Here is a 24222-nt window from a genome sequence, read left to right on the forward strand (position 1 = left end):
AGGAGCAGAGAGGGCAAGCAGGGATCAAAGAAAGGAAGTTAAAACAAGAGACTGATGGAAGAAGAAAGGATGGAGGAGAGAACAGAGGAGACGTGAAGGAGACAGAGTTAGAAGTCACAGACAAAAAAGGCAGAATTGTTAATGACTTTAGATCGTTGCAAGGATACCTGAAAGAGAAAAATAAAACTACTGAAAGGACGGGGAGGTCACTAAACTAATTAGGACTGCAGCTAACATTATTTTCATTTGCTGATTGTTTTTTAGATTAAACAAATAATTGTTTGGTCTGTGACACATTAGAAAACAGCAAAAAAAATATAATCACAATTTCCCTGAGCCAAGAGTGTGAAAGCTAGAGATATTCAATTCACTATAGTGATTTTATTTTCTGTTGATCAAGTTATAAAACTAATAGAGTAAAGTAGCAAACTGTGAAACATATTTCATCATGGATGTGAGCTAAATGCTAATCTTAGCATGCTCACAATGTGACAATGCTAACATTCTGATACTTAGCAGGTCTATGTTGTTTCATGTTCACTGTCTTAGTTTAGCGTGTTAGCATGTCAACATTTAGTAATTACCACTAAACTCAAAGGCCAGCGGATGCCGATGAGAATGTCATTAGTTTTGCAGGTATTTGGTCATAAACTGAAGTATCGGACAAATTAATATTTTGGCCTGAGGCAAGAAGGAAAATGAGGAAGTGAAGGGATCCACCAAGTTACCACAAATCACCCTGAACAACATGGCACTGTCTGGACATTTCTCTAAAGACACAAATATCATGGTGGCGCTAGATGAAAAGTCAGAGGATCATGAAAGTAATTTCATCCTCTGGGGACTGTGAATGTCTGGAGAAAATGTCATGGTGGCCCATCCATTAGGGAGATATTTCAGGCTGGACTAATCAACCACATCTGGATGATACTCTAAGCACGGCTAAAACCAAGGAGCAAGAAAACGGAAACCCATACTGACTGGAAATACAAACTGCAATGCCGCTGGGAGATACCACTACACTCAGGGGGAGGGGGAGCACCCTACAGGACAATACAGAGAGCTGTGAAATTGAAATGCAATAAGGCAGCAGTGAGAGTGAGAACTGGATTGTGCGAGGAGAGAAGAGGTGCAGATATGGAGGTGTTTAATAATGTTTGCTGTTTATCTCAACTAAACACAACCGCACAATAGAGATGTTATCTCGCCCACCTAAAGGGGGAAGAAACATTTCAGATCACAGTGGGAAGTGATAAGCTACATTCAAGATTGAATTAGGGAGAGGTGTGATCTAAGCTTGACTTCTGTTGCAGCAGATATGACCAGAAGGATATTTACTTATTTTTTATAGACAGGCTGAACTGACTGGGTGTAAGAGGAATATTCTGAAGAGTGAATGAAGAGTATAATAAAGAGGGCCGCTGTTAAGCACACTCTTACCAAGAGTTTTGGATGTACCAGAGTATCTACAACTTGTGTACATTTTTAATTAAAAGCAACTATTTTGGATGGATGAATGTGTCAACAAAGCATTGGCCTTTAACACAGGATTCAGTTGTTCATTTCAAATTACCTTTGGTTTCTTTTAACAGTTGCTGCCTTAAAGCAGGTTTCATGTTTACCACGTTAATGAAAGAAGTCCACGTGAACCTTCGCCTCTTCTGGTATTCACAACTTCATGAGTGGAGAGTTTCCGTCAGCTTCAAGTTAACGAGTTGTGACATGTTTGCTGAAGTTGTCAGAAGTAGCGGCCATTTGTCAAGGAGGCAAAAAACAAAAACAAACTTGCATCACAAGGCCACTGATGCACCATTTCAGTCGTATTGTAACTCAGGCAAGAAGTCCAATGTCCAATCAAGACTGGCGGTTTAGGTTGATTTTAATGTTGAAATCAAATGCAAACATACAGTACATTCCTTGTGCAGTCTCTCTCTAGCTCTGGTAAAAAAAAATTAAAAAATACAAAGATACCTTCCTTCTCTGCAAGTTGAATTTCATACCATGCTGGTATTAACTGAAACAAATGGCTCCCTGGACATTAGGAAATTATTTTGAGAAAAAAAGAAGCAGTTTACTTGTTGAAAGTAGGTGGTAGTAATGTAGTATAAGTATGCACATTTTAGTTAATGGGCTAAAATGTGCAAACCCACTAGTATGGTCCTTCAGGTTTTTTTAATTCAGCCCTTAACACTCTTGTGATAATTAAACCTAATCCTGTTTCCAGTAACACCACATTCAAGGGGAAATGTGGTTCCACTCAGTTCTTTACCTGCTCAGCTTTGTGAACACAGTGTTTCGCTGGAGACCAAAACAACAGGCTGTGGTCAGACGGCAGAGATGCTGCTGATTTGTGTTTCTGTCAAACGCCCAAAGATAGAGGGAGTGAAGACAAATGAGCGTGGAAATGGAGACGTCCTGCTTTGCATATCAGAGGTTGTAGTTCATTTGAGCCAACCTCTTTCTCTACATATCTATCATTTCCTCATGGTCATGTCAAAGTTAATTTCAGATAAGAGTGGCAGCAGTATAACATGTTTACAACCGATAGTAAGTATAGAAAATGTTGCTGTAATAATTTGGGGAACATAAGGCCTTTATTTCACAAGGTAAAACCAGTAAATCAAGACATTTTAAGTCGCCATAAAACAAATAATGCTACATTAACTAACACAATATAGACTAATGCTGATTATGAGATAGCAGTTTGGTCAAACTTTGCATATTCTTGCCCTTATGTTAGGTAGCTTTTTTATATATATATATATTAACAAAACTGATGACTGTAAATCTTATTTTTAAAGGACCCAGTGGTAGAGGCAAAATGTTTCCCTCTATTTATTTTGAGCATGTGGCTAGACGTTACACATTTAAATGAAAAATCCCTGAATATCTGTGTGTTTCCTGTCTGGCTGCTGGCCTCTGCAGCTGTGCATGTGTTCCTCAATGTACCTCTTAAACAGTACAAGAGGGAGATCAGAAAGCAATCAGTGTTGAATTGTAGACACACAGGGGGAGAGCCTGAGGGCCGGTGTTGAGAGAAGTGAGAGAAGTTGAGTTTATTGACTGGTTTGTATGAGATGTGTTACTGGAGTTGCCCTCGGGGACACAGCTCACTATATAACACAACAGGCTAGATGACCTCGAGTCTGTCAATAGAAGTGAAGGAAAGTTGCATTTGAGAGAATAACAGGAACATGTCAATGATGTATTGGACATTATTCTGTACTGTTTTGATAATATTGATAAAGACCCTGAAAACTTATTTTCTCAATTAGCAAATTAACATTTTTGACAAATTCACATGACAGATTACTGTACTTCTTTTTTCTGTCACTTAACTCAATAAACCACTCAGGATCAAGCCACATTTAAATCCAAATCTTATGATAGTTGGTTTGTTTTTTGGTTTGTATAGCTCGATTTTAGACCATATTTTAAAAACATCAGTAAATATATAAAAAATTCATTAAAAGCTGTAAATATTTAACGTAAGCACTGCACACCCCCGCGTTCTGTCATATACACAGATTCTGTTCACTCATATTGTGATGAAGGCTTGGCTAAGACTAGACGTGGGCTTAACTTTTACTTTTCAACCTTGACTTACAAAAAAAAATACATTGTTTATTACAAAAATGATTGGATGTGTAGATGGTTTTTTTTAAACCTTTAGATACATTTTAGAAATAAGGGAAAAGTTTAGGCCATAAAATAGACAGCTGGAAACACAAGGGGCATAAAATCAATGATATTAAATGACTGAAAATCAAAGAATAGAATATAAATACAAAGTTCTTTTGTTGGTTTCAACTTTCCCAAGATACCAAATCTGTTAGGCTGAATTTGGGGGATATAAGAGAAGTAGAATATTTATATTTGGTGGAAATTGTGCAGCATTAATGTTTTACTCGGTGTAATCATACAGCTTCAATAAATACACTGTAGAATGTACTGTATATGTGATACTGTCAGAAAGATTGTAACAAGATTTTTAAAAAACAATGCAGAAGATGGAAATCTTTAAACAGTGGCAGCACCACGAGGTGTGGGATGGACTTTAAATCAACTACAGAGCCCATGTTCTTTGCAGTGAAGGTAAAATATCACCCAGTGCAACACTGTGGGTTATTGATGCGAACAAAGGAGGTCTGTCTCACAGAGTAACAAGCTACATCAGACTTGATCCCACTGTTAGAAGGATCAGTTCATTTTGGTTTTGGTCTTAATGTGGGATTTGTTGAAAACAAGAAAAAAATAACTATGAGAGGTTGATTGAGAACACAAGCATGGACGTTAATTAACTGGGCTCCTATTTCTATGTTCAGAGCCAGAAGGGAGATGGCTCTATAAGAAGTCTTGCAGGTACGAGTGGCTCAGATGACTAAAGATTGGAGCAATAGAGCATATATGTCTGTTCCACAGCTGTATTGACCGACTGTCTAAATATAGAGCCGATCACTGGCCTGGTGTTGCAGAAAAATTATAGCTCTTGAAAGACAAAAACACCTTTTGTAGCCAGGCTTTTGTATTTGTGCAAAGTCTGGCACATCGGCCCAGAAATCAATAGTAACATCTATTCTCCTGGTGTGTTGTGCATTCTTGTGTTCCTGTGTGCGTGCGTGTGTGTATATGTGGGTTCCGTGGCTGAGCTCATGATAAGTGCTGGAGTATTTTTTTCTCTCCCTGCTCTTGATTGTGCGGCTGACAATAGCAGTTAATGACAGTCCAGAGAGGCTGCACTGTTGGACTGTGGGGGGATGGGGGGACGCGGAGGGAAAAACCCATTTTCAAAAGAATACATGTTTTTTATTCATAAACCTGTATGCAACATGGCCAGCGGTTGCCTTTATTAAGCTCCAAGCACTCTCCATGAGCGCTGCGAGTTTCAATTAAATCAAAGCTGTTTGAAGGCCTGCCGACATCACAGGGACAGAACAAAAAGCTTTCAGCAGGTTGTGAATGTAGTCAATTGCAAACAAGATGTGCATTTCACTGAATCATTCAGGCTGGAAGGGGAGAGGAAATGGATGGGTTATACTAATAAAAACACAGGGATGCGTTAGAATAAACAAAGCATCAATGCTAATTTGAAAAAAGGGATTCCCTGTCTTCAGCTTTTGATCCAGGATCTACTTCAAAGAAATAAAACAATTTATGCTCCTAGAAAGAAACACTTGTTAGGCAAGTGAAATGTTTTTTAGAAACATGAAGGGAACTGATGGCAAGCAACTCAAGGAAATTACATATGGACTTTTGAAGGTAATAAGATACCCTCAATTTGTTTTGGCTGATACTGTATATTTCTTTAATTTAGTTTGGCTGATTCTGTATATTTCTCTAATCAATACACTGTTATGCCTAGACAGCTAAGGAGTTACAGTTTTAAGTGACTTAAAGACCTGAACACACTAGTAATTAAAGCACTATTTGTGCACCTAAACATGAGTAAAAGCTGTGAGACTGAAATACATTTTATAATAATACTTGAGTTAAACTGTTCGTGTATGACATGATAGGTGAATGCAGACTTCAGTAGCTACATGGGGTTTGAATTATTGTTAAAAAAAATGGTTTCACATTTGTAAATATGCAAATCTCCTGTTTGAAATTACAGCCTGCAGACGGTTAGCTTACATTAGCTTAGCATCAAGACTGGAAACAGGGGGAACCAGGTAGCCTGGCTCTGTCCAAAAGAAATAAAATCCACCTACCAGCAGTTCTAAAGCTTAGTGACAAAAGAAAACACGACCTGATGTTATTACAGTTCAGTTTCAGTTTCTGTTATTACAAACACGGAATAACACATTATTTAATGAGATTTAGTTACATTTGGACAGAAACAGGCTAGCTGGTTTCCCATTTCCACTCTTTATGCTAAGCTAAGCTAACTATCTGGTGGTTGTAGCTTCCTATTCATCGCACCGACATGAGAGTGGTATCAATCTTCACACCTCACTCTCGTTAATAAAGCAAATAAGAGTACTTCACAAAAGGTCAAAATATTCCTTTAAGAGCTCACCATCAATGTATGACAGTTTCTTATCTTCAGTTTTCTACAGTGGTGGAAGAAGTATTCAGATCCTTCACTTGAGAGTAAATGTAGAAATACCACACTGTGAAAATACTCCAGGTAAATGTTCTGAATTTAAAATGCTAAGTTCAAGTACAGAAGTATTATTGTCAAAATGTACTTAAAGTGTCAATAGTAAAACTGTTCATTATGCAGAATGGCGCCTTTCAAGGTGTTATGATATTAGAGAATATGATATTGTTCTGCACCAACTAATACATGTAAGAGTATCTTAGTGTAGTAGTTCTTCAACTTGGAGCCAATTTTAGATACTTTGTCTACTACTGGGTATATACTGCATCATATGTTAGCGTACTATTTTTCTCTGAAATGTAGTGGAGCAGAAGTATAGATAAAGAGACATGTATAGTGTACAATTAAAATACTCAAGTAAAGTACAAGAAGCTCAAAATTGTACTTAAATACAGTAGCCTACTCGAGTAAATGTACTTTCTTGCTTTGTTTATGTTATTTCATGTGGGCAGGGAACCTTTGGGTTTACAAAAGTATCACTTCATTTTAAAATGAATTATTGTCCTTGAAACAGAGATTACTAAAAGATAAAACGAGTCAATAACTCGTTGATGCAAGAAGTCTATAGAGAGAATTATGAAATTGAAAACACGATAGGCTGCTACCACGTGACTCTGTTCCACTTCCACGCAGGTTGCTCATCGGGCAGACTGTCCTGCATGGTGGCAAACTGCTCCTGTCACCGTGCGTTATTGTGACTGTGTCAAGTGCTGCAGGATGAAACACTGTGAACCTCTCAGCGCTCCCAGTCAAAGTGCAGTCTGGTTCAAACGTGGGGGAATCCCCGTGAGAGCAGACAAGATGTCGCTGCTCTCATGACATAAAACTTTAATGAGAACAAAACTATTACACCCCCCCCCCCCCCCCCCCCCCCCCCCCACACACACACACACACACAGTCATAATATAGCCAACAGATTTGCGCATATGCAGACACACACTACTTGGAGTGATACAACCACAAACACACACACACAAACACACAAACACACACACACACACACACACACACACAGAGACATCAATACCAATGAAGGGAGTTCTTACTGTAGTGTAGTAGATTAGGTGTGATAGATATTGATGATCAATACAGTAGACATCTTCCTTATTCTGTTATGCACTTGCACTTACAAAATAGGTCGGAAAAAACGATAAAAAACTGAGAATATGAGCGCTTTAAGTCATTAATAGGTAATTTAAAACAATAATTAGCTCCGTTATTCCACAATTTATTTTATTTGCCTTGAGGCAAGTGTCAGATGCGCACAGCATGATAACCTACGTCATCTGCAGAATTTCAACATGAATAATAAAAAAACATGCATGTCCAGGTCCATGTTTGCTGATGGCTCAACATTTATTTATTTATTTTACCGGCAGTGTGTGAAAAATCGATGGCATAGCTTTGTGCCAGCCCCGGGCCCCGCAGGTCCCTGCGGACTGGCTCAGTTTATTGTGCTAAAAAAAAGGCAATTACAATGTTAATGTGTCGCAGCAGGAGAGTGAACCCGGCAAGCACGGACGTCAAAAGGTTGATGGAGAGAGCGAAGTCACCGTGGGTTAACAGCAAAACGGCGTCTGGGGAGCGTTTCATATCAAAAACAGAGGAACAAACTCACCTATAGATACACTTCAGACTATTTATTTGGCTAATAAGAATCACTTTAGTATTGTTATTATTGTAATCTTGAATAGATAGATAGATAGATAGATAGATAGATAGATAGATAGATAGATAGATAGATAGATAGATAGATAGACAGACAGACAGACAGATAGATAGATAGATAGATAGATAGATAGATAGATAGATAGATAGATAGATAGATAGATAGATAGATAGATAGATAGATAGATAGATAGATAGATAGATAGATAGATAGATAGATGTAGAAGAATTTCTCATGCCATTTGTCACTGTTGTTCTCAGACAGACGCCATCATGCAGGACTGATACAAACCCCTCTCTGGGGAAGTCTCTCGGGAGCCCATAATAAGCCATTAAACAGGCGCATTAGGAGTAATGAAAAGGCTCTTAGTGGTTTACCACTGCGGGCCACCTGGATTTTTCTCTCTGTGGAAGTGGGCGGCGGCTGTGATTGCCTGATGGCTCGGCTGCAGCTCCGTATAGTGAGGGCAGGAAAAACATTGGAGATAAATATGATGTTGTTTGCATGTATAATAGGATGTTTTCAGTTTCAGTTTCCATGCACGATGCTCTTTGTTCCACTCTAAACTGGACAGTCTATCGTGGTCTTAGCCAGCGTGTACAACTTCCCATGCAGATATCTGTAAATAGGCGGTATGTAATAAACACCGTTATATGATGAAAATATACGATGGAAATATGGGAATACTGCAAATTATCATTGTGATACAGTAACATGACACCATGGTCCGATTTTGATGTGGACTTACATCCAGAAATGCTAGTCTATTGTTGGTGTTATGATATTGAAAAGTCTCATCCCATTGGATGAATCTTAACTTCTAATTATGGACATTTTAGAGACAGTGTGTGTGTGTGTGTGTGTGTGTGTGTGTGTGTGTGTGTGTGTGTGTGTGTGTGTGTGTGTGTGTGTGTGTGTGTGTGTGTGATATGTGCGTGTGTGTGACTGGTTGATGTTTTATTGTTTGCCTTATTTGTGTGTCAGATCTCTCTTGCAAAAGAGATCTCGACCTCAGTGAGATTACCTGATTACATAAAGGTTATATACATGGTTGTTTTGTATCTGTAAGCGTGGCCTGGGTGTAGGCACATTTCAGGATTTAAAGGGGAATGCTCCCTGAAGTTGAATTTAATGTGTTTAATGACATTGCAGTTCCGTTTTAACGTGCCATTTTGAAGCAGTTTCTCCTTCAGATGAGCAGCAGAGAAACAAACTGAGGTACAATGCAGCATCATGCAACGGACAGTAATAAAACATCCTTATAGGACACAATGAAAGCGAGACAAGGTTAGTGGGATGTAACTTTCAAAATCACAACTAAAATCACTACATTTACATTAAACTCACTTGACTTTAGTAACTCGTTTACGAGATCACACCATTTCGAAGCCAGAGTCGGTCACTATCCTCTCTTCTGTCCTCTAAAAACGTGTCATCTAATGGGATTTAAAACTCAAGTCTGAAAGCCTCTTTATGTTGAGACCGAACTGCTGTTTCCAAAGTAAAAAATGAACCTCAATACAAATGTTGTTCAGGGTGGATTTCCCCTTTTAAAGCTGCTGTCCGTGGTGCTGAAATCTGGACCCCATCATGAGCAGGCTCTGACATGTTTCACTCTCTCTCATGCTTTCAAAGCGATTTGCACAAAACTGTTCAGCGCTGGTAACACATAATCTAACCGATAACACAGACAGCGGACCTGTGATTGTGATGCAAATGTTAATGGACTCTGAGGTCCTCTGATTAGCCTGATGTGGGCTAATTTCCCTCCTCTACGGTCCCCAGAGAGCCAGAGTGCCTTTTCTCTGTCCCCTATTAATTGTGGAGTGCTGGGTGGTATTTTTCTGCCTCGCTGGTCTGGCAGACAGACGCAGCAGCCAGGCAATCATGGGTTAAATGGCAGGTGATGTCGCACTGGGTGCACTCTTCGGTTTCCAGAAATGTTTTTCTTTTCTTTTCTTTTTTTCTTTTTTTTTTACAAAAATCCTTTTGTAACATCGCAGCATTCGCACCTCTTCCTCTCCCTCAAATACTCTCTTATCTTGGCGCAATCTGGGTCGTGCGTCAAACGATTCATGTCAAACGCACACGCGCGCACGCACACCTTCTCTCTCATTCTCGTCATTACCTTGTCTCACTGAAAACATTTAATGGATGAGGTAATGATAGCCCTTCGCAATTGCATTCAACGCCATGGAAACATAAAAGGCAGTCAGTTTACTTGTTGCAATGAAATATTCTAAATATAATATGCGTTGCAGCAGCTTAAAAAATATCAAAAGGTCAATAGTATGGCTCAGGTATTTTATATTTGTATGTTTATTATTTTCATTAGACTTGGTTCACTGTATGATAATCCCTAAAGCCAGGTGGTAGTCTTTGCAGGTCTTCATACAAAGCTCTTTCCAGGAGAAGTTCTCCCCCATAGCGAAAATTAGGTTTTTATTTGTGTGTTTCGAGGGAAGGGTGGGGGGTTGGGTTGGTGTCTGCGGAAGGGGGCTGGAGGGAGGGGTTACATGAAGGCGGAGAACCTTGTGCCAGCTCACCCATGTGTATAATGTGAAAAAGGAGAGCCGGGGGTGAAATACTGAGGGAGAGGAGGAGGAGGAGGAGGAGGTAAAATGCGCGTGGGGGTGGGTACATTGGAGGACACAGTGAGATCACAATGACATTTTGGATTTGACTTTCTATCACCAAGAAAGAAGAAGAAGAAAAAAGAGAAGCATCACCGGTGGACATCGAACGGGTCAAACACAAAGCAGCGCAAACTCGGACAGCACAGATAAAGAGCTTTGATTACACATATCCGCATCGACGGAGACGAGGACCCTCCTGGGACGTGGCACCCTGACCCTTTGATGACTCTCGGGATGGGTGATAAACTGAGAAAATCACTTTCCCTCCTCTTTGCTGACGGATAACCGTGCAGCTCAGAGATCACAGACACCATGCATATATAGCTGCTCAGATGAAGAGTCGGCGATCAAACGTGCGAGATCCTTTAGACCTGAAGAATCTGAACGTTCAGCTTTATTGTCACATCTGTGTGTGACGACGGTCTAAAACCTCCAAACCTGTCAAGTCCACACGAGACGCTGTCCCCCATAATGATATGGGGCGAAAGTTGCATTTCACGCGGTGTAACAGAGGCCTCAAATGAGCACTTATAGAAACACGTTGTTCTCGCGCGAGAGTGTGCGCGCGCACGTGTGGGATTCCTCATATCACAATAAGCCTGAAACACATTGTAAACTGAATCTAAATACATTTATTATTATTATAATTATCATTAGTGCTATTATCTGAACAGCAGGTCGTGGAAGGGTCTGCGGTCGCTGTAACCTGCTGGCTGCTGGTGTCAGGGCTGCTCTTTTCATCTTGCGGCACACTCCATCAGACAGCGCAGATCAGAGGAGGGCTGCAGCCCGCTGATAACAGCCTCTGTCATTAACTCTTTCATTCGGGGCTGAAAGGAAAGCAGCCATTTTCGTTCCCACAACTGAAAATTACAACAACAACCAAAAAAGACGAACAGACTATATACGCAGCAGGAGGGAGACACTGTGAGCGATTTATATGTGCGTGTTTTATGATGCAGACCCTGCGTCGCTTCAATCATGCTGGAGGTGTGATAGAGATGCACAGGCCTGATACAGCTCGGCCTGCACTCCCTCTGCTGAAGCTGCGAGTGAAATCATCGTGATGCAGCCTATAGTTTCATACTGGATTGAGTTTACGGTCATTCAATTGTTTAAAAGGAAAACGAACAATAAAGAACACAATTATTATTTTATCGCCCCCTCTTCTGTGCTTGCCCTGACCAAATCTTAGTTTAGACCAAAGGGGTTCATTATTCTACTTTTAAGAGGATTTCTATAATAATTAAAATAATATTTTACATGAACAGTCCAGACAGGCTCATGTGGCGTTTTATCCTCTAAATATCTGCACACATTCACATTACGCCTCTCGTACTGATTTTTTTTATATACCAGGGCAAAAATAATAGAAGACTTTTGTTCCTGTTTGTCACATGTTGACCACCAAATTGGATATGTCAGTTTACTCTTCTATTATTCCGCTGCATCACCGCTCTTATCGGGTTACAGCCTATTGAAGGTAACCAGATTCATAGCTTTTAATAGGTCATATTATTGTTTCTTTCTCGCGTGCAAAGCAAAACCTGAATGTGCATACAGCAACAGACCGGGTTACAGTCTATTTGCTCCACGTTAGTTCGGGCTATCGTACTGCGCAGAGCAAGGCCGCTGCTTTGTATCATGGTGATGAACTCTGATACTGCAGCCTGAGGAAACACTGAACATGGTGGATACAAAGTACTAGTGACAGTGCTGTGTCAACAAACTGTTTGCAGCACTTTTGGGACCTGGCTTTTAAATCACTTAGCTTACACTATTGGGAAACAATGCAATCGTTTTAATTCTTGAATGTAGAACGTGTCCACAAGACAATTACAACGAGACCGCAAAATATGAACGATTCGAACACGTGTTACTTGAATCTTTGAGATTATTCCTCATAAAGGCACCATTGTTTAAATCTGTGGAAATTCAACTTACTGTATTGAGATTCGTTAGATTGTCAAAAAAGGCTGATGTAGCCTCGACTTCCAAAGAATGCACATCAATGCAATTTAAATGTAGTTTCACAACATTTCTCAACTGATTTTTAATTAACAAATGTAGTGCATACACACACACACACACACACACACACACACACACACACACACACACACTTGTTTTCCCTCAACGGCATGGCTCAGATCACATCATCACAGACATGAGTGAATGAATGAATCAATGAGTGAGCGTCCTGAATGAATACTTCAGCCTGAAAATACAATCCATGGAATGACTGCCTGTCTTTAAGTTTAAATGTATTCAATAAAAATAAATAGTAACAACGTTCAACGGCTATATTTAAACATGTGCAGTCTCGGGTTTTATATCTTACCATCATTTAGCAAAGACAAAATGCACGAAAATATTTTTTTGCCCTCATCAACAAAACGCAACACCGTTTTTAAACCCGATCCGTGAAATCCAAGAAACAACGTGGGTTACTATTTTGACGCTCCACGTCCTCTTCTCGTGAAAAAAGAATAATGAATCAAAATAATTAGATTTCTTTTGAAATAAAAAATCCTATTTATTTGTATTTTTTTTTTCAATCTTGTCCAAAGAGTTTGGGATTTCGTCAAATTCCAGCCTCCTTTTATATGCGTAAAGTTATGCGGGATTTGAGGCCCCCGGAATGTCATTGGATGTCAGGATGAGGTATTATAGATTATGGGTTGGGGAAGGGGTGGTGGGGGTACTGCAAGCACCTCCCCTAGAAATGCAGCAAATCTCTCCCGTTTTCTCCTGGTGGGGCACTGGGAGGGCTGGAGACGTGCTTTGCATTGGCAGGCTGATGAGGACACGTGTCTCCTCCCTGCCTCCCCCCCAGGCTCCACGGTACCGCATTGGCATCAGTAAAGGCACCTGAAAACCGACAACCATCTCCTGGAAACGCTGCCTGCCGCCTTATAACCTAAAAGAAAACGATATCATAGGCCCTGCAGAAACCTGTGGCTCGCCTTTCTTCGTGCGTAAAGCTTTTGCGCACACCGCCGAACTGCCTCAGAGACTCAAAAAAGGTGCGCTACTCGTCGAGCGTCAGAGCGCAGTGCCAAGATGCAGAAACGGAGCAGCGACGTCTGAAGGTGACATGAACCTGGGGATAATCAAGAGCAGCAGGCGTACACTGAACAAGAAGTGGAGATAGCAACTGAAAACCGTCGGTGTCTTAAAACAAAACAAAACTTGCGCTTTTCCTCGTGGCTTTATATCTAATGCAGAAAATCAAGAGCTGTCATCCAAAGTAGCCTCACATTTTTACCGACGGGAGGAGAAGAACACACTAATTAAGCTGCAGAAAGTTGCGATTCAGGAGAGGAGCGAAAAATGGCGACGTTAATCAGAAGCAAGCTTTCGAATAAACTGTCAAATGCAGCCACGACTGTCTCCAACAAATCCCAGGCGAAGGTGAGCGGGATGTTCGCCAGGATGGGGTTCCAGGCCGCCACCGACGAGGAGGGACTGGGCTTCGTTGCGTGCGATGACCTGGACTACGACCACCGGCAAGGCATGCAGATGGACATTTTGACGACCGATGAGATGGGAGGCGAGGGGAGCGGAGACGGAGGCGGACTGGACGGGGACAGCCACTACCAGAGGGACGGCACCGGTCCACCGCGCTCGGCCTCAAAAGACGGAGACCCGGCGAGCGAGTTGACTGAAGCCAAACCAAAAATCACCGCGTGGGAGGCGGGCTGGAACGTCACGAATGCGATCCAGGTAAAGCCGCACTTTACGGATTATAAACGGGCAGGTACGGCGCCTGGTTCTAATTGGCTGAGTCGCCTCCAGAGCGGCTGTGAAATTTGAGATAGACGCACACCTGCGACCGCAAAAAAAAGGTTGACTCAAATATTAATGTTCAAAACACCAGGTTATGTCCATTTGAAGCAACTTCTAAAGTAGCTGTTTTTTTTTTAATAATAATGTTGTAAAAAGATTCACCCAAATTACTTTTATCTTAAAAATGGCAGCTTGCTTCAGATCTCCCCAACAATGTTTTATTATTCTCACATATTTTTCATTGGAGCACAGCAGAGATTTCAGAACAGCTAAGGTGTTACAATGCGCTGAAAAAAGGGAGGTAGTTGATGCCCTGTGCCCCCCCCCCTCCTCCTCCTCCTCCTCCTCCTCCTCCCCCTCCCCTCAACACACACATTCTTTGTCTGTATAGTGATGCCCAGTGTCACCGATGCACGCCCCTGATAACTGCTCAACTACTACTCCGCGTGTCAATGAATACATTAATCTGTAAAGAAAAACACAATCATTGTGTAGACTTCGAGAGAGCTAATTGTTTTCTCTCCATCTTTTTGGATTATTGGACACGTTATTAATTGCAACTATAATATAAAGACTAAAATGGGTTAAGATGTCTGGACACATATGTCTATTCTTAAAGCAATAAAATGTAACGAGCCAATTTTATATGTGTCTTGGCAATTGCATTTGCGTACAGAAATAAGCAGCAGAAAAGAGATATGTGTGATCATTCAAAGTGCGAGGATTTACTCGAGAGTGGAGCATACAGACTCTGCGACAAAAATCTCTAGACACGATCCTTTTCATGCCTCATCACGGCTGTGGTCACGGCGGTCACCGTGACGTCAGAGCGTGTCTCCTCTAGCTTGCGGTGACGTCAGAAGCGGGGCGGATGCGCTCAAAGCGAAGTGGAAAACCCACAACATTAAAACGGGCGGGACATCAATGAAGAGTCAGGCAGACCAAAGCCAGGGCCCGAGTCATGAGATTTGTTTAATTGAAATAAAATGTCTTCATAAAAGTATTACTAATTCATATTTAATCACCAACAGTTTAACCCATTCACAATGTGTGTGCCCTTCTTGTTTTATGTTTACAGGGGATGTTCGTTCTTGGGTTGCCCTACGCCATCCTGCACGGAGGATACCTCGGACTTTTTCTCATTATTTTCGCCGCCGTTGTGTGCTGTTACACGGGGAAAATCCTCATTGCCTGTCTGTACGAGGAGGACGAAGACGGACAGCTCGTCCGTGTGCGGGACTCCTATGTGGACATTGCCAACGCCTGCTGCGCGCCCAGATTCCCGTCTTTAGGTGGCCATATCGTGAATGTAGCCCAAATCATAGAGCTAGTGATGACTTGCATCCTGTATGTGGTGGTCAGTGGTAACCTCATGTATAACAGCTTCCCCAACATGCCAATATCCCAGAAGTCGTGGGCCATCATCGCCACCGCCGCTCTCCTCCCCTGCGCCTTCCTCAAGAGCCTGAAAGCCGTCTCCAAGTTCAGCTTGCTGTGCACAATGGCCCACTTTGTCATCAACGTCCTGGTGATAGCCTACTGCCTCTCCAGGGCGAGGGACTGGGCCTGGGACAAGGTCAAGTTTTACATCGATGTCAAGAAGTTCCCGATCTCCATTGGGATTATCGTGTTCAGCTACACCTCGCAGATCTTCCTACCGTCTCTGGAGGGGAACATGTCGAAACCGAGCGAGTTCCACTGCATGATGAACTGGACTCACATCGCTGCCTGCATCCTCAAGGGCCTGTTCGCCCTCGTGGCCTACTTGACCTGGGCCGATGCGACCAAGGAGGTTATCACAGACAACCTGCCCTCAACCATCAGAGCCGTCGTCAACCTCTTTCTCGTGGCCAAAGCCTTGCTGTCATATCCGCTGCCGTTTTTCGCCGCTGTCGAGGTATTAGAGAAATCGTTTTTCCAGGACGGAGGACGCGCGGTCTTTCCAGATTGCTACGGGGGCGATGGACGCATAAAGTCCTGGGGACTCAGTCTCCGATGCATCCTTGTTGTGTTCACCTTGCTCATGGCGATCTATGTGCCACATTTCGCCCTCCTCATGGGTCTCACTGGCAGCCTGACAGGTGCAGGCCTGTGCTTTCTGCTTCCCAGTCTCTTCCACCTCAGGCTTTTATGGAGAAAGCTGCTATGGCACCAGGTTTTCTTTGACGTCGCCATATTTGTAATAGGAGGTATATGCAGCATATCTGGTTTTATCCACTCAGTAGAAGGTCTGGTAGAGGCTTTTAAATATAACATACAAGAGTAGATGCATTGCTGGAACTAGATGTAAACTGCTAATCGCCATTTAGTGAAAAAAAAGAAACACGACTTCTCAGCAAGCGCAGCCCCTCTGCTTAATTCATGCGTAAAAAGCGCGCTCACAACACACGCGGAGATTTCTGCGTTCATACAGTCTTGCATCAATTCAGAAAAAATGCGCGCACACACGCGCGCACACACACACACACACACACACACACACACACACACACACAGATAAATAGAGTCAGTGACAGTGGGAATCCAATGCATCCACAACACACTATAAGGAAAGTACATGTTGTATAAATATGCCAACAAACCTACATATACATATTTTCCAGTGGAGTGAACGTTTACAATATTGACCTTAAACTAAATTGCAAAAAGGGCAGTTTGTCTCTTCGTCGCACGAGACTTCACTTCATGTAACGCTAGAGTTTGTGATGGACGGACTTTCGACAGCATAATGTGATTTAAGTTTATTTAAGATAAGAATAAAAAAAACGTTAAGAAATGCCACTCTCTTCGATAGGTAATTTGAGATATGATTATGGGCAGTGAATGTGGTGTTCAATAAAGAAAAAGCCTGTGGACACGCAAAATAACACAATGGCAATAACCAGCAGTAAAACACACGAATGCGAATAGAAATATGTTAAAGAATAGCGAAGCTTCGTTAGAAATGAGGAAATTGGACCTTCCCCGAGCAGTTTAAAAATACTGGGAATGCAAAATATCAAAGTACACAGCAGCTATACAAACTATGCATTGAATGTATGACATTTTAGACACACAAAAAAATAATGAAACTGGGAAGTGGAAATTAAAAAAATCCTCCAAATTTTGATTCTTCTGCGTGAAACTGGGAACAGTTTTGCTTTGATATTTTTTTCTCCAATATTTGAAATTCATCTTGAGCTTTTAAAATTGGCAATGACTAAATTCACCTGACCTGGGATACACATTCAACCCCCCACACCCTGGCCCGAATCTCAGCTAGATGGGGACCCCAAATTAGAAACATGCACACTCAATTCACCATAATGTTTGTGTCAATGCATTTGAAAACACATGGCCTGTTCTGAAATTAATTGGAAGAGTCCCGTCTTGAAAATTCGGTGTCTGAAAATCTTTAAAGAAAAAGAAAAAGAGATCACTTAAGAGGAAAATGTGCATACAGACATTTTTCATTCTGTGCAATCCAATGGGTCCTGTTGAAATGTTATAAAACAGTATGTGTAGTGTGTTATTGTGGTTTCAAAAAGATGGAATGTATATCTCAAAGTCGTTATCATATATCGTGAAATTAATATTAAAGAATAAAGAAATAAGTGAAATTATATTGTAAAAATGTGTGTGGTTTTATGTAAAACAAAAAACGTTCAGAACATGTATTTTTTTTCTCTATAATAAAAGACAGAAAATGGAGAAAATAGTCGCATTCATATTTATTGTTTTTTTTAAATCGAAGTTGAAGATGTAAAGGCCTCGTGGCTTAAAGGAAAGATAATCACGTGTGTCTCGGTGTTTGTGTGTGTGTGTGTGTGTGTGTGTGTGTGTGTGGGGGGGGGGGATACAGACCTATTCCGTCTACACAAAACCCTCTGACAAATCCTACCACAAAGCATACATGTTGTACACCGGGCCTTGCGTCCCCGCGTGCTCAAGTGAAAGGAATCTCGACTGATGTTCTGCTGCAGGCATGCATCAGGCCTTATGGTCGACCTGTTCATCTACCCACTGGGAGTTTTCTGCACAGACAACATCTGGACAAACCGCTTATTCACTGAGTGGGCTAATCTCCAGCTGTTGAAACATCAAGCTACCTGGTGCATATGCGCGGATGGAGCACACCTATACTGCTGGCTTAACAACGAAGCTGCAGGGAGAGGAAAAACAAAAGTGATCAAATATGTCTAATGGGATCAGCAGATTAACAGCCGAGAAGCGCGAGCAGAAACCCCTTGGGTACATCTCACTGAAAGTCTTCAATAATGTGGGCATAGCCCAGACTTCAGTATGCAATAAAAGACTATCTGAAATAATTCAGCCATTTTCCTGAGGACACGCATCACCAGTTTATTTTAATAACTAGCCAGAATAAGTCAACAAAAAAATTCTTAAATTAAAAGCACAAAAAGAAAATAGCTTCACAAGTAAAGCCGTGAATCTAAATGAAGGATTTCTAAGATTACTTGCAATAATACGAATTTCCTTTCATAATCATCTCAGTTTTACTAAACATTGTGCCTCGGGAGCCACCTAGTGCTCCAAAACAGAAACATGACAGCAGTAGAGCCATCGGTCCCCTCCATGCACGTGGCGGGCATACTATATATTCGTTTTAACGTTTTCATCCAGCAGAGAATGTTTCGTTGTTGCTTGAATTGCTTTTCACATTGAACAGGCCTCCAAAGCAACAGCTTTGTGTCATACTTTTATTTGGTATTGACTGATAATTGTGCCAATCATAGTTTTAGTCACTAGTTAGTTCTTCAACAAGGAAACTTTCCCTTTGACTCATTTATACAAAAATAAAGACAATGGATACAATTTATATTTTACAATTTAAAAAGATACATTTCCTATATTTTTTAGACTCAAACTTGACTTTTTTTTAAACTCTTCAGTTGCAAAAAAAAAAAAAAAAAAAAAAAAAATCATTATAAAAGCAAAAATAATAGCTTAAGATTTAATTGTAGGAGAAAATAAATGTGGAACAGGTTTATTAACAGTGTCAGTGGAATTAATATCTGAAATATGTAACAAATTCCCAATCCAACTCTAGTGGTATGCTGGCGCCCTCTGCTGGCCACGTGCCACTGGAGGCGCTTAATAAAAAGAGGGTTGATGGAATGATCAGAAGAGTCACTGTAAGACTTATACCGTTTAATTCAAAAGTGACATATTCCACGACAGACGCTCTTTTATTTCAAGTAATGGCATTTTAGAAAAGCTCAATAAAATTCTCATAATTACACAAAAACGGCAAAATATTTACAGGCAAGAGGATGCCATTTGTGAAACAAGGAAAAGGATAAGAAATAAGAAGATAACAAAGTGGCTCAAGATGCCTGCAGACAAAAACATCCACAAGAAGTGATTTTATAGTCAATATAGTAGTACGAGCAGATTCTAAATAATCAGCTGCCCACTGGTGTCCGTGTTCCACACCTCTGTGGTCCACTGCTCCCTCACATGAACAGACCTCAGGTCTGAGGGGACAAAGAGGCTCACTGGCCGAGCTCTTCATTGGTCATGGTTGTGGGTTTCTTGGTGGCGCTCTCGACCACCCAGGGGTGGGACAGGACTCCCTGGATGGGCAGTCTGTGCATTGGGTTGTGCTTCAGCAGCCTCGCAACCAAGTCTTTGGCTCCAGCACCGATATTGGCCTGTGCGGGGTAGGTGTACTCCACCTGGATGACAAAAACAACCAGCACAAAGGGTTACCAGCTAAACTGTAGTGCAAGGCCTGCAAACTCAAGTGGGAGGAAAAGGCTTCTGAAACTACGGAGCTCTACATTAAATGATAATTGTTGGGGTGTCTAGCTATTCATGCCTTACCCTTGATATCTTGCGGTAGGTCTCCTCGTGACTTTTTGTTTCAAAGGGGGGTTTTCCAACCAGGAACTCGTAGCAAAGGACGCCCAGACTCCACAGATCCACCTTTTCATCATGAGTTTTCCCCTCAATCATCTCTGGAGGCAAGTAGTCCAGCGTGCCACAGAGCGTGGATCTCCTGAACAGAGAGACATTAATAAAGTTAGTTTGATGTAGAAGGCCCAAAAAAAAAAAAAAAAAGAAACTAGTAATTCCTGACCTGAGCACAGACACTGAAGCCAAACAAGTGAATCGCAAATTAAACCATTATTCCTATCCAAACAAAGAGTCAATAAAAGCTCTCAATGAAAAAGGTTGTAAACAAAAAGATGCCCTTTTGACCAAAAACATGTCTGTGCATACCTGGAGGAGGGAGTGTGAACAGACCAGCCAAAGTCTGCAATCTTTAGCTCCCCGCTGGCTCCCAGCAACAGGTTCTCTGGTTTGATGTCCCTGTGGATCACCTTCTTGGAGTGGCAATAGTTGAGTGCATCTGCCAGCTCCATGATGTACTAGTACAGCACAAAAAGCACGGTGATTACAACATGCATCACGTTCTGTTTTTCACAGCATCCTCTTCATTTCTTAAATGATAAACTCTAGGAAAGACACCGAACATAGAACAGGTTTTTGGAATTAGTGTACCCCTAATATGAACTTTAATAATTACTTAGACTGATTACAATTATACATGCGTTTCAGTTGGTGATGTCAATTGCTCATTTAATAACAAAGTACACATTTCACAAAAAGGTCTTAAATTGGCACTTACTGTGGCACTTCTGGCCTCCGGAAAACATCCACAGCGCTGCAGCTCACTGTACAGTTCACCCTTGGGTGCAAACTCCAGGATGAGATAGACACGCGATGAGTCATGGAAGTAACCGTAGAGGCGCAGGATATTGGGGTGCCTGCAGGACGTCAATCAATATTTCAAAAGAGCAAAGTAAATGGACAGAACTAAAAAAGGAAGCCAATGCAAAATGCAATCACTCGTGGCAAGTCTTTCAAACAGAGCATGGCCCAATTCAGGTTTTAACTTAAAATAGAAACATGAACTAAGCAGAAATCTGTTTGTCCACGAATTACCCAGTTGCAAAATGCTTTAACCACAGTAACCAGTAAACACATTGTGGTGGGTTTATCCGACCATGCTGCAACAGCACACAAGGACGACTAAAGAGCACAAGAGAGTGTTCACACTTGAAAGTGCCAGGCTTTATAAAACAACAAGGCAGGTATACGAGTGTACCATGCTGTATTAAACAGGGGAACCCAGTCCTGCCATCACTAACCCCAACTCAAGTCTACAAGTGTGTGTCGCACGCACACACGCCTCTTTTTAAAAAGATGAGTTAGGAGTTCTTTCAATATGAACATTTCAGTGTGTGACAACGACTTTGGCCTACAAAAATCAAGGTTTGTCTCACCAGTGATTCAGAAATCAGGTCGGTAAAAACAGAACCACTGCGTGCGTCACACTGCCTTTGGTCAGCCCCAGGATTCATATTTTGGCACTATATTGCATAATTTGGACGATGCATTACCTGAGGTGAGACTGGATCTCCACTTCCCTCCTCAGCTGGTGCTCCACCCCAGCCTTCTCCAGCTGCTTCTTGAAGAGCACCTTCAGGGCCAAGATGAACTTACTTTGTCGCTCTCTGGCCAGGTAGACGTTTCCAAATTTACCCTTTCCTAAGGGACGGCCGATGTCAAAATTCTCCAGACTCCACCGCTTGCTGTGTGAGCAGAAACATGCATAGTTAGTTACCGACAATAACAATTTGTCATCGATATGAAAAGAATAAAAAAAGAACAATAAATCACACTTACTTTGATGCAGAGGTGTTTGAATCATTCTTGGCAGGTTTGTCTGTCAACAAAAAATATTTTAGCAAAAACTCACAATTGATTAGTTCAGTTGATTTTGTGTTCTGCTTACTCTGTGGCTTCTCCAGGTTTGCAGGTTCAGATGGTGGTTTGGCCGGCTCCAGGTTCACCTTGGGGACAACTGTCTTTGGTTGGATTTGCTGAGAAACGCGTTTGGGCTGCGGGACACGGTTTCCATTCTGAGTAGCAGGATTCACATTCTGATCAGTGGGGTGCGTGGACTTGACAGCAACCGAGACGTGAGACGCCGACTTCTGGTGCGTCATAGGCCGCTGGATGCGCTGAGGTCCATTCGACACACCTAGAACCCGCTGGTGCGGAGTTGGTGTAACCGCAGTCATCTGTGACTGCTGAGACACAGGAATCCGCTTTGGCCCAACGCTGACCGACTGCAATCAAAGAAAATCCTCAAACACGGAACAAACTGGCTTTTAAAAGACAAAGAAGCAATAAGGCTCCATCTTTTCTGGATGTGTCGTTTTATCGACTTTAATTTCTTAACCCCAATCATTCCTGTTGTAGTCACACTTTTAGCTAGACGTTTGGGATTCGGCCAGTGCGTGCATGTCTACTCATAGCTGTGTGTCTGGTGTTTATATCTCAAACTTGAATAATGTGCAGAGACTGTGTGAAGTTGAAAGCTCAACACATTCACATCAATATACAATGACGAAGGTGACGAAAAGTGAGCCCACAACCTGTGACAGTAGTTTTGTATTCATTAGTTTTATGGTGATGTTGTGCATTACCTTCACTTCAGGCCTTTGAAGTTTCATGTCCTTTGTTATCTTGAGCCTGGCAGAAGAGTCCATCTCCTGAGAAACGGTACAGTAGAGGTTATCTTAACACAAAGATGGAGGATCATTTAAATGTTGTAGTAGTCTACGTCGTCTCAATGTTAACAAGAACGTTAGCATTGTCACCACAAACGTTGTGTACCGTATCACAGATGCTCCCTTTACTTATATACCATTCATTTAGGAAAAAGGATAATAATTGAAAACGTAAATTACAAGCCGCCCAGTTGTAGCATTCTCCGTCGGGTGGCTAATGTAACCATACGCTCCAGACGTTAAGTTTGAGCTAACGTTAGCCATTTGGTAACCATAGCATCCCAAACATCCAACACAACTCTACTGGTACGCAGTTGATAACGTTACTTACCTAAATGGCTAATTGCACAATGACCGGGAGCAATTGATTGATAATTAATCCAGAATATAATCCCAGAGCAACGTTAGCTCTCAAGCGTGTAGCTTTAACGTCTCCGCTAGCTAGCAGGTACGACTACATACATATTTAGTGTAACGATACCGCGAGGTGGATTTTCAACGCTATCGCAGTACAAACCCTATTAAAAGACAGTTCGGTGTTGTAAGAAGGTAAACGCTGATGAATACGGATCAAACCAAACTATAAATATATGCAGAATCGACTTCAGCTTGTGCTAGCTAACACACTTCCCCCAAACACTGCTGGTCTGACTTCAGTTTCAAACGTCCCTCTGTTCAAAACCTTTAAATGCACCGCGGCCACCGATTGGCTGAGAGAATGCTCTGTGCTCCTCACCATAGGTTGATTTTAAAGGGTGTAGCGTGACGTCGGGGGAATCCTCCCAAACAGCAGGGGGCAGCAGCAGACAAATCAAACCACCTACACCCTGTATGAACTACATCTCATCTACCTCTGAAACCCACACATTCTGCATATAACAGTAGTGAAAGACTTGTATTAGATGGCCATTATTTAATTTAGTTCAAACACAATCAGACACAAGACACTTTCAATAAATCGTACCTTTTCTTATGCTTACAAGGCTGCTCATTAGCGTGCTGAGATGCTCAGAGGTGAGAGCCCAAACAATATTTGCGAAGTTTGCTCAGTGCAATTTCATGACATTTCTTTACATTACATAAAATATATATATATTCTTACACTTCTCAAGAGTAAATTGGAAGTCTTATCATTTGGCCAACGTGTGGCAGCATAACTCTTGAATTAAAGTGAGTGACCAACGTTTGAAGAATGCAGTTGTGCTGGTCCACACCTGCTGCAGGCGTTTCAGTGTGTAGCCTCTTATAATATAGAGAAGCACAGCACAAATATACCTTCACACCCTTCATAGCCAACAATGCAGTCATCGACTGAACCGCCTAAATTCAATCTATTTGGCAGAATCATATGCACTGAACAAGTTTTCCCACAGGCCATATTTCTACTTATAATATAGTTGGATAAATATCCACTCCATGTTAGATATATCATAACTTAC

At 41.6% G+C, this 24222-nt stretch overlaps 2 protein-coding genes across 3 annotated transcripts; one reads left to right on the top strand and one right to left on the bottom strand.

Annotated features, from left to right (window-relative positions):
* The first annotated feature begins 13178 nt into the window (after positions 1-13178).
* Positions 13179-17881, top strand: slc32a1 (solute carrier family 32 member 1). The gene is made up of 2 exons (XM_068712403.1): positions 13179-14135; positions 15277-17881. Exons 1-2 carry the CDS (start codon positions 13743-13745, stop codon positions 16462-16464), a joined length of 1581 nt encoding a protein of 526 aa, XP_068568504.1. The 5' UTR covers positions 13179-13742; the 3' UTR covers positions 16465-17881.
* A 1453-nt stretch (positions 17882-19334) lies between these two features.
* Positions 19335-23420, bottom strand: aurka (aurora kinase A). Of its 2 annotated transcripts, XM_068711735.1 has the most exons (9): positions 23115-23420; positions 22700-22765; positions 22003-22339; positions 21894-21933; positions 21608-21799; positions 20833-20971; positions 20424-20572; positions 20025-20199; positions 19335-19876 (listed from the first exon to the last, which is right to left on the bottom strand). In XM_068711735.1, exons 2-9 carry the CDS (start codon positions 22760-22762, stop codon positions 19694-19696), a joined length of 1278 nt encoding a protein of 425 aa, XP_068567836.1. In that variant the 5' UTR covers positions 22763-22765; positions 23115-23420; the 3' UTR covers positions 19335-19693. The 2 variants fall into 2 exon arrangements, with proteins under 2 accessions (XP_068567836.1, XP_068567835.1); XM_068711734.1 differs by having other exon boundaries at positions 21894-22339.
* Positions 23421-24222: the final 802 nt, after the last annotated feature.

The sequence above is a fragment of the Cebidichthys violaceus genome, unplaced genomic scaffold, assembly GCF_023349555.1.
Source record: "Cebidichthys violaceus isolate CVI_PGR_0920_01 unplaced genomic scaffold, fCebVio1.0.p SCAF_17, whole genome shotgun sequence".
NCBI classification, from domain to species: domain Eukaryota; kingdom Metazoa; phylum Chordata; class Actinopteri; order Perciformes; family Stichaeidae; genus Cebidichthys; species Cebidichthys violaceus.

Excerpts from the sequence above, each read along its gene's own strand:
- slc32a1 (XM_068712403.1), top strand. The coding sequence starts at position 13,743 with ATGGCGACGTTAATCAGAAGCAAGCTTTCGAATAAACTGTCAAATGCA. Across the intron at positions 14,136-15,276 it reads ACGTCACGAATGCGATCCAG|GGGATGTTCGTTCTTGGGTT; the intron begins GTAAAGCCGCAC and ends TTATGTTTACAG.
- aurka (XM_068711734.1), bottom strand. The coding sequence starts at position 22,762 with ATGGACTCTTCTGCCAGGCTCAAGATAACAAAGGACATGAAACTTCAA. Across the intron at positions 22,340-22,699 it reads TTCAAAGGCCTGAAGTGAAG|TCGGTCAGCGTTGGGCCAAA; the intron begins GTAATGCACAAC and ends CTTTGATTGCAG. Across the intron at positions 20,972-21,607 it reads GAGATCCAGTCTCACCTCAG|GCACCCCAATATCCTGCGCC; the intron begins GTAATGCATCGT and ends GACGTCCTGCAG.